We start from the raw sequence: 11,156 nt of genomic DNA, 5'->3' as shown, positions 1-11,156 counted from the left end.
TTCTATCAGCCCTGGTCGAAGGATTTTCGAGCAGGAATATTCGAGCAGAGGTCCTGGTCGAATTTCGGCCAGGATTTTCACCCTTTTTTTTTCGAATAGGATTTTCTCCCCTTTCGGTCAGGATTCTTGTTTTCTGACCGAATTAACCCTCCTTCTAAGCCCTGATCGAAGCAATTTCGATCTCAAGAGTTTCGATCTGGATTTCTGTACACTTCCTGGTCGAATAGGTCCAAATCCTGATCGAAATAAACCTTTTCTTCAGCCCTGATCGACAGAATTTCAATCTCAACTCATTCGACTAGGAATGTAATGCAAGTCCTGATCGAATTGGGTCAGGATATCAACCTTTTATTCCTATTTTCCTGGGCCTTTATTTGGGTTTTGTTTTTGGGCTCTTATTCCCCAATTAATTAGGCCCTTTTCTGGGCTTACCTTTTATTGGGATGACCCCTGCCCTAAACCTGGGTTGGATTTGTTGGGCTGATTTTTGGACCTATTTTTTCAACAGGGCTTTGGCTTCATGGGCCTGATTTAACCCCTTCTTCTTCTTTTTCTTTTTTTTAAATATAGTGGGCCTTATCCTGGGCCTCCCACTTTTAATTATATAGGCCCTTTTCTGGGCTCGTTTCCTATTGACCATCTTTTCCACAGGCCTTTTAATTGGGCCCTAGTTCTGGGCTTTTCAATTTAATTTGGGCTGACATTTTGGGCTCAAACTCAGGCCCATTGCTTTTAGCCGGGTTTTGGCTCAAATTTCTGACTTTCCAGAACTTCTATGGCTCTCTTTGGATTCTTCCAGAAATTTCCGTAAATATCTATTTAATTTAAATTTCGTTTCTGGATCCTTCCAGAACATTCTTTTCTTGGACCCAAATGGGCTTTTCTAGGCCCAACTAGCCTTCTTTGTGACTATATAAGAGTGGGATGGGAGAGTGGAATCCTCACACCTTCTCATCTCATTTCTTCAATCATCCTAGAAATTTCTAAACTCCTCCTCTCTCAAATCCCCTCCTTTAGCCTTCCAAGTCTTTTCCAGTCTTTACTAAAATGGCTGACAAGAGTTCCGAGAGGGCGGCCAAGATAGCCTCGGCTTCAAAACGAGGTAAGGATATCGAGATCCGCTCTTCATATATGTCTTTAATTGATATGATTAACACTAGGGGGGATGAATATCCCTCCACTGCACATCTCGACTCTTTTAATCATTGTAATACTTGGCACAACATAGACTTCAATAAACTAAATGCTCGTTATAACGTCCTTCCTCCTCTTAGATTAGTTCCAGTCTCTGGTGGTGATCGTACTTGCCACTGGAGACCCGATACTCTTTTTATTTACACAGATGCCCTTAATGCTGGGCTTAGGTTTCCTTTTCACCCCTTTATTCCTCATCTTTTGGATGATTTACAAATCAACCCGTGTCAGCTTCCTCCAAACGCCTGGAGGAACATTCTATGTTTTATGGTCTGCTGTCTTAGGGAGGGCTTTCCTCTTTCTGTAGCTGTTTTTAGGAAAGTCTTTCAGTGTTACAATAGTTCTTCCAGTATCTGCGGCTGGGTCTATGTCAAGCAAAGGCCCAAAAGCAAACATATCTTTAACAGTGCCTCTATTCCTGATAATAATCAAAATTGGAGGAATAGTTTCGTCGGGTTACGTTGGGAGAATGGTGACTGGGGCACACTTTTTCGATCTTCCTTTGGGAAGGTCAGTGATGGTAGCCTCAAATCCATTCACTTAACTCCTGAAGAAACTATTATTTATAATGGGCTTACTCAGGATAATGGCACGACTACCAGCTGGACTCTCTTAGAGGAGTTTTCCCTGATTCATGTGGGACTATCCTCTGTTTCTCAACAGGGTATTTTTCTTCCCTTCTCAATTTTACTTCATTTCATGCATTATTAACTTCACTTATTTTGTCCTTTGCTTTGTTTCAGCTGCTAAGGAGATTAACGAGGACAATGTTCCTTTGGTTGAGGAAACAGCTAGGATGAAGAAAGCTCGGCTCGCAGGCCTAGACACCCGGGGAAAGGCCACGGAGCCTATCTTTTTGAAGAAGCACAAAGAGCCTATAGGGGAGGCCTCAACTGAAAGAGCTGGAGGCCATGGTACTCCTATCACTGCTGCTGCCCCTACTGCTGCTGCCACAGGCGCCTTTCAGCCTCTCTGGGGATTCCGCCGAGGGGACACCGTAGTTGGTTCCACGAAACATGCTTGGGATTGGTCCTACCATAGCGTGACCCCCAAGGATTTTACTGATGTGGTGGCCACCCCTGATCTTGAGAGGATCAAGCTCATGGGAGCTCAGTCTCTGGCTTCGGTATGCCTTCTCTTTTTTGAACTTATTTTTCGCTCTTGTAGCATTTTCTTGCCTTATACTTTGTTAATTGCTTTGTTTCAGTCTAACGCCTATTTTCAAGGCGCTGTGAGGCAAGCCGAATCATGGAAGCGGGCTTCTGATAAGGCCGATAATGCCCTCAGGAGGCAACAGAAGAAGTACGCTACCCTGGAGAAGAAGCTCAAGCGCAAGGAGGAAGAACTCGGAGAGTCTAACGCCGAGCTGGTGGTACTTCGGGCGGAGAAGGATAAAGCTATAGACAACTATCTGGACTCGGAGGAGTTTGCCCAATCCATGAGGATTAGGGATGATTCAGTCTTTCCTGGGTTTTTTAGGACTGGTTGGGACACGGCCCTTGGGACCGTGAACGAGGCTTGTCCTGATATTAACCCGGCGGACTATATCTGCCCTGATGACGAGGCTTTGCTACAGAGGTTTCGTACCCGAGTAGTTGTCTCGGACCATGTTCCTCAGGATCCACTCCTTCCTCCTCCCGAGTCTTCTTCCAGACCTGCTGAGGACGACAGCTCTTCCTCCTCCTCCGAGACGACAGAGACATCCAGCGAGAGTGGAGAGGACGATGATATGGATGCCGAGGGTACTTCAGCTCCTTAGAGCTTTTTCAGCCCTGCGTGGCTTGTTTTTTTTTATTTTCGAGACTTTATTTATCGAACTTTTGTAACATCTATCAGATCTATTTCATTTATCACCTTTTATGCTTGCATCCATGCATTTGATTTTTTTTTGTTAGGCCACAAACATACTTTGAAGAACTCATGAATTTCATAAAATTGTCTGGGATTCGTCCCTTACACAAGTCTTAATAAACTTCGTAATAAAACTAAAACATATAAATCCTAAGCAAGCAAAGCTTCAAGGTGCTTTTCAACCTACTCGCCATCCTGACGAGTGAGAATCGTATCCGGCTTCCCTACACATAGTAAACCTTCAGGTTTTGTGCATGCCAAGTTCTCGGGACTTCAAAACCATCCATAGTCTCTAGCTTGTAGGTTCCTCTACCTTGAACACTCTTGACTCTGTACGGCCCTTCCCAATTCGGGGCAAGCTTCCCTTTTTGTCCTACACCAGATGCTTCTATCTTCCTCAAGATTAGATCGCCCTGTTTAAAAAACCTTTCTTTAACCCTTAGGTTGTAGTAGAATGAAGCTTTTTTCTGATATTCTACTATCTTTGCATGTGCTTTATCTCGCACTTCATCAATTAAATCCAGGGCTAATCTCTGCCCTTCCTCATTTTCTTTCTCATCGAAAGCCTGAATCCTTGGAGAGGAATGTGATATCTCCACGGGAACTACTGCTTCCGCCCCATATGCCAACATGAAAGGAGTTGCATCTGTCGTGTCTCTACAAGTAGTCCTGTAGGCCCATAATATTGGAAGTATCTCATCTACCCAATTATTTCTAGACTTCTCGATCCTCTTCTTTAGTCCATCCAGGATTATCCGATTTGCTACCTCTGCTTGTCCATTGGCTTGCGGGTGAGCCACAGAGGTGAATCGTAACTCAATTTCATTTTCTTCACAATACTTCTTGAATTCCTCATTGTTGAATTGTGTTCCATTGTCAGTGACAAGGATACGGGGAATTCCATATCGGCACATAATATTTTCCCACAGGAATTGTGCAACCTGCTTAGTAGTGATTTTGGCCAAGGGTTTGGCTTCGATCCACTTGGTGAAATAATCAATGGCTACAATCAGAAATTTCCTTTATGCCGTGGCCATAGGAAAAGGCCCTAGAATATCCATCCCCCACATGGCAAAGGGAATAGGCGAGTTGATAGAGGTCAGCATCTCAGGGGGTTGTCTAACAATTGGTGCATGCTTCTGACAGCGGTCACACTTCTTTACATATTCTTTGGCATCAGCCATCATTTCTGGCCAATAGAAGCCTAAACGAGTTATCTTATGAGCCAAGGCCCTGCCCCCCAAGTGTTGTCCACAAATACCTTCATGCACTTCTTCAAGAGCCAAGCGTGCCTCATCGGGCCTGAGACACCTCAAGTAGGGAACCACGAAAGATCTTTTGTAAAGAATCCCATCTATCAAAGAGTATCTTAGTGCCCGAACAGTTAACTTCCGTGCTTCAGTTGCATCACTTGGCAACCAACCGGTCTGAATGTGAGCCTTGATGGGATCAATCCATGACGTCCCCAAGCCTATGGGAGCCACTAGCTTAACATCTATGCTCCGTGTCTTCAAAACACGGAAGTACACACTTCCTGAACTTTCTTCAATCTCAGACGAAGCGAACTTTGATAGCGCATCTGCCTTAACATTTTCTTCCCTTGGAATGTGTTCAACATGGCATTCATTAAATTGGGTCATCACAGCCCTTACTAGGCGGACATACTTAGCCATCGTATCATCCCTTGCCTCAAATTCTCCCTTTACCTGGGATATGATCAGCTTCGAGTCTCCACGGACCTTTAAGTTTTTGACTCTAAGTGTCCCAGCTAGACCAAGGCCAGCTATCAGGGCTTCATACTCTGCCTCATTGTTTGTGGTTGGAAAATCTAACTTCATAGCATACTCAATTAAGAACCCATCAGGGCTTTGCAAAACCAACCCTGCTCCACTGGAATTTGTTTTTGATGCTCCATCAAAATAGAGAACCCAATATTCTTTCTCCTTGTCATTCTTCTCCCTGTCCCCATTGTCGACTCTCTTGTCTTGAGGTATGGTATCTTCCTACCCCCCGACTTCTTGGTTGGGTATGGTACATTCCACCACGAAGTCAGCTAGTGCCTGGGCTTTTATGGCCGTACGTGGCTTATACTTGAGATCGAACTCTCCCAACTCTATTGCCCACTTAATCAGTCTCCCACTTGCCTTGGGACTGTGAATGATATTTCTCAGTGGCTGATTTGTTAGCACTTCAATTTGGTGAGCTTGAAAATAAGGACGCAGCTTTCTTGAAGCCATTACCAAGGCTAAAGCAAATTTCTCAATGGCTGAATAATTCAACTCAGCACCATGCAAAATTTTGCTGACATAGTATACGGGTTTCTGGACTTTCAGTTCCTCCTTAACCAACACCGCGCTCAAGGCGCTCTCTGAAACAGCCAAGTACAAGAATAAAACTTCATTCAGAACTGGCTTGGCCAACAACGGGGCCTGGCCCATATACTTCTTTAACTCTTCAAATGCCTTCTGATTTTCCTCACTCCATACGAAGTCTTTGATGTTCTTTAGTGACTTGAAAAATGACAAGCACTTGTCTCCTGACTTGGAGATGAATCGTCCTAACGCAGCAACCCTTCCTGTAAGCTTCTGAACATCCTTAACAGTTTTTGGTGGTTCCATGTCCAGGATTGCCTTTATCTTATCCGGGTTAGCCTCAATTCCCCTCTTTGAGACCATCAGTCCCAAGAATTTTCCAGATCCTACTCCGAAAGCACACTTCGTAGGATTCAACATCATCTTGTGGTACCTCAGGACCTCAAAAGCTTCCCTTAAATGGGCTATATGATCAGTCTTTACTAGACTCTTGACTAACATGTCATCAACATAGACTTCCATAGTCTTACCAATAAGATCCTTAAAAATTCTATTCACCAACCTTTGATAGGTGGCTCCTGCATTCTTGAGACCAAACGCCATAACAAGATAACAATAAACACCAAAGTCAGTGATAAATGATACCTTTGGAATGTCATCCTTATGCATTTTGATCTGGTTGTATCCGCTAAACCCATCCATGAAACTCAGCATCTCATGTCCAGCGGTGGCATCAATCAAGGTATCAATTCTAGGCAGCGGAAAACAGTCTTTGGGGCATGCATCATTCAGATCGGTGAAGTCTATACACATCCTCCACTTTCCATTAGCCTTCTTCACCATTACAGGGTTTGCTAACCACTCCGGAAATTGAATCTCCTCAATGAAACCAGCCTCTAAGAGCTTTTCCACTTCCTGCCTTATAGCCTCTTGTCTTTCCGGGGCAAAATTTCTTTTCTTTTGTTTCACTGTCTTCCGGCTTGGATCCACGTTTAGCTTGTGAGTAATTAACTCCGGGTCTATGCCCGGCATATCAGCTGCTGACCATGCAAACACATCACTATTTTCTTGCAAAAATTTTACTAACTTCCCTCTAAGGGGCTCCTCTAATGTGGCTCCAATGAAAGTCATCCTCTCAGGATTCTTGGGATCTAAAGGAACCGAAACCAATTCTTCTGCTGGCCTTCCTCTATTCTCATCATTTTCTCGAACATCCATATCTTCAATAGGAAGAACCTGCCCCCCGACTCCATCTGCCCTCAAAGAGGCCACATAACAGCTTCTAGCCATTTTTTGATCTCCTCTCTCTTCTCCAATCCCGTTTCGGGTGGGAAACTTCATGACTGAATGGTAGGAAGAGGGGACTGCCTTGAAGGCATGTATCCCTGTTCTCCCCATGATAGCATTATAAGTTGAACTAGCCTTTACCACCACAAAATCCAGCATCTGCGTTGCTTGCCTTGGCTCCGTACCTATGGTGGTTGGCAATTTAATTATCCCTTCCACAGGACATTCTACTCCAGCAAATCCATATATTGGCATGTCGGTTGGTGTCAACTGGGAGTCGTTATACCCCATCCTTAGAAAGGTGTCGTGGAGCAAGATATCCACAGAAGCACCATTATCCACAAGGACCCTCTTAACCGGGCTATTTCCTATTATCGGCGTTATGACCAGCGGGTCGTCATGGGGAAACTTCACACCCTCTAGGTCGGAATCATCAAAAGCCAATGTTACTTCTGTCCTGGCCCTCTTCGGGGCTTCTCCAACAATATGCATAACCTCTCTAGTATATGCCTTTCTGGAATTTTTGGACAATCCAGCAGCAGTTGGACCTCCAAAGATCGTGTTTATCACAGGCCCTCGAGGTCTCGGCCCTCCATAAATGGTGTTTATAACTGGTCCTCTAGGTTGGGGATTCCGCCCCTGATCATCTTGGTCCCTCCTACGATCTTCAAAGTTCTTCCTTCCATTATTATTTCTGTCTCCTCCATCTCCAGTATACTTGTTCAATCTTCCTTTTCGAATCAAAAACTCAATTTCATCTTTCAACTGCCTACACTCATCGGTGTCATGGCCAACATCTTTGTGAAACCTGCAATACTTGCCCTTATCTAGCTTGGCGGGATCAGCCTTCAAGGGCTTAGGCCAGCGAATATCTCTGTCTTTCTCAATCTCCATCAAAATCTGACTTCTGGGAGCATTCAGCTTAGCGTATTCAGTGAACTTTTGCCCAGGTCCTCCCTTCTTGGGGGTTGAATCAGGGTTTTGTTCGGTTCTAGGATATTTGTCCTTAGCGATATACTCCAAATCAGTTTTTCGTTTCTTGCCTCCAGTGGGCTCATTACTTACTACGGTCTTCCTCATACTTTCTTCAACCTTGATATACTTCCCTGCCCTCTCTTGGAGCTGCAACATGCTCTCAGGGGGTCGTTTGGCCAAAGACATCTTGAAAAACTCATCCCTAGTTCCTTGTTGCAGTGCTATCATGGCTACCTTATCATCAAGGTCTGGGACTTTTAAAGCCTCCTTTGTAAAATGATTCAGGTAATCTCTTAAGGATTCCTTAGCTCCCTGCACAAGACTCATAAGAGATGCTGAACTTTTCTCATGGACTCTTCCACTGATGAATTGCTTAATAAAAGCCTGACTTAATTCTCTGAACGATCCAATAGAATTTGGAGGCAGGCGACTGTACCATCTTTGAGCCATACCCGACAGGGTTTGAGGGAAGGCCCGACACTTTATAGCATCATTAACGGGTTGCAGCAGCAGTGCATTAGAGAATGTCCTAACATGATTAGCGGGATCTCCCGTGCCATCATAGGCTTTGATAGTGGGCATCTTAAATTTCCTCGAGATATGGGCATTTATTATCTCTTCTGTGAAGGGTGGAGTTGGATCATCAGGATCTCCAAGGGGAAGGAGATTGCTTGGATCAGTTCTTGGGACAACAGCCCTTCTTCTTACCGGACCATCCAGGTCTATGACAGGAGGAGGATTTCTCCCCCTAGGAGGTATCTGGGGTCTGGTGGCTTGGTGAGCCTCCAAATCACGCCTCAGCCTTTGGATTTCAGCCTCATGAGCCCTGATCCTTTCCTGCACTTCTTGGGGATTCGCCCCTGGGGTGCTTTGGGGGCGTTGCCTTCCATCGGCCATTGGCTCTTTTCCAGGACGCCTCCTTCTCGGGGCCACTTCATCATCCGAAGATTCGGAGTCTCTCTCAGTGTAAGGACCAGAAAATTCCCGATCCTCAGGAATAGGACCCAAACCTCGTATATAGGGGGGCGACCGCCCTCGTGCTTCGCTTCGCCCAGCATATCCGCTTCCTCCAACCTCAGGGTGAAGGGGCATCCCATAAGGGGGGTTAGTAGTAATAACAGTTGAATATTCATACCCGACGGGTCGAGAATTCACAGGTATATATACTTGTTGAACTTGAGGATTCGTACCTTGAATAGTCGGGGGAGTTGTCCCTTGTGGCTGAGGTTGAGTTGCCCCTGTCTGGGCTTCCCCCTGAGTAGATGCATAAGTTGAATGGGGAGGAACCTCCACGGTTGATGAAATCACCTGGGTTGTCTCTGATGGTGTTCCTTCCTCTAGAGCTCCAATTGTTCTCCGTGTTCTCGCCATGGTTGTTGTTGCTTCCCACAGACGGCGCCAAATGTTATGGATTAAAAACTAATATATATAATTGCTGTATTTAATATTAAGGAACGTGAGCCTTGAGGCTCGATTTGACTGCTCTTGTGTTTCGTGACTCAATCTGCCTTAACAAGATGCCTACGTACCTTGCTGATTGCCAAGGATCAAGTCAAAAAACGTAGTTCTGATTTGTGGGGTGAGGCCCCTTATATAGATGTTGGGAGTCCTTGAATTGGACTTGGTGTAGGAGACTTGGTGGACAAGCCTCTGAATTAGGATAGTCTTAGGAGTCCTAGGAAGTAGGAAGCTGATTCCTTATCCTTTTAGGTCCCCTTGAGGCTAATCTATAAGGATTTATATCCTTATCGGGACTCTTCTCAATAGCTGATTTTTCCCTTATTAATTAATTATGAAATTAATTAATAATCAGGGCTTTTGGGCCTTTTTTATTCCACCAGGCCTGATCTGGTCCATCAGGCTTAACCTTTCTGGTCTGAATATTATACATCTTATTATTGGGCCTAGCAGCCCATTAATTATAAAATCAGGACTTATTTATCCCTATCATGCTAGGTTTTGACCATTGCAATTTTTAGATAGTTCATGTTACGAGCTTCGTTTTGATATGTGGTTCGTTTGATTCCGATGTACGGTTTAGGAGAAACGGCCGTTTTAAGTAACGACATTTCGCGAATGAATCATTACCCCTCGCCTTACTTTGAAACATATGTTAAAGACCAAAAAGGGATAATTGGAGTATGAAACATTTATGTAAAGTGTGTTAGGAAGTTGGTAAGACACTCGCGAAAGAATCACCTTAAAACTCGTAATGGTTAATTTATTAAAAATGGTGGAGCCGAGGGTACTCGAGCGACTTAAGAGAATCATTAAGCGCAAAATGAGTGTTAGAGTCTAAATTGGTTAAAGTATAGATTTACAAGTGACTTTGGTTTAATTCCAACTTATATGTTGTTTATAGGTTACCAGACTCGTCCCAAGCCATTTATAACCCTCAGTCGCTCAGGCAAGTTTTCTACCCGTATAAATGTTGTTGTGATGTATATGTGTATATGCATGATCTTGTGATAAATGCATATTTGTTATTAGCAAATTCTTGCGATATATTGGAGCATGTGATATGGTATATATGCATTCCTGTTTCGTATTCTTGATTTATATATCTGTTGGTTCAAATGCTTATTAGTTGCATAATACCTATGCTAGAGATAAACGGTATTTGAGTTTACCCTTAGTATAGGGGATCAAAAGGTGAACATATTTCTAAACCGGGAGTCGATGTTCCCGAATATATTATATATATATATATATATATTTATATATATATATATATGGATGTAGTTTTCAAAACTATTGATCGAATAAGGTTTATTCGATAACTTTATTTTATTTAATGAATGTTATTTGAATATTTATTCGAGGACTTATGACTCTGTTTATTCAATTTAATGATTATTAATTGGATATTCATTTGAGGATGTATGACTCCGTTTATTTTATTTAATGAATATTATTTATAATATTCATTCGAGGTATTATGACTCCGCTTATATTTAATAATATTCTTTATTTTATTAAAGAATAATGTTTCGATAACCAAACTTATTTTCGATTATTCAAATCAAGATAGTACTTTCATATAAGTATATCTTTGGTTATTTAATATCCATTTCAAGTATGAGTTTTAAAACTTTTACTTCGAATATTTTTATAAGGATTATCTTTATGAGAATATTATTTAAATAATAATATTCAGATATTTCTAATATATCGGGACTGATTTATTTTAATAAATTAGCAGTACTCCAAACATTCTTAAAAATGTTTTCGAGTCTTAAAAATAATTTTTAAAGTTAGAGTGGACCCCAAAACTCATTTTTATATTTAAGATCTTCCTTTCAAAGGGGATTTAAATACTCGCTCAAAACCTGGGGGATCCGGCTCGGTGGTGTATTTTACATTCGCAACGTGGTTGCTGTTTTGAGAAAACAATTTGATTACTTGCCCAACATTCGGGAAGTAAATCCATCTAATTGAGTCGGCATAAGCGACAGGTCGGGGTACGGTCTATCAAAGTGTAAGTGGCTGGGTGGTAGTCCATCAACCCGTAAGAGTCTTAACTTGTGGTCTCATCTA

General features: G+C 42.9%; 1 protein-coding gene across 1 annotated transcript; it reads left to right on the top strand.

Annotated features, from left to right (window-relative positions):
- The first annotated feature begins 2,239 nt into the window (after positions 1-2,239).
- Positions 2,240-3,031, top strand: LOC141716995 (uncharacterized). Its single transcript, XM_074519123.1, has 2 exons — positions 2,240-2,320; positions 2,402-3,031. Exons 1-2 carry the CDS (start codon positions 2,297-2,299, stop codon positions 2,951-2,953), a joined length of 576 nt encoding a protein of 191 aa, XP_074375224.1. The 5' UTR covers positions 2,240-2,296; the 3' UTR covers positions 2,954-3,031.
- Positions 3,032-11,156: the final 8,125 nt, after the last annotated feature.

The sequence above is a fragment of the Apium graveolens genome, chromosome 4, assembly GCF_009905375.1.
Source record: "Apium graveolens cultivar Ventura chromosome 4, ASM990537v1, whole genome shotgun sequence".
In the NCBI taxonomy this organism is placed as follows: Eukaryota; Viridiplantae; Streptophyta; class Magnoliopsida; order Apiales; family Apiaceae; genus Apium; species Apium graveolens.
Note: the sequence above shows the minus strand (reverse complement) of the source record. Positions and strands in the feature narration are given on the sequence as shown.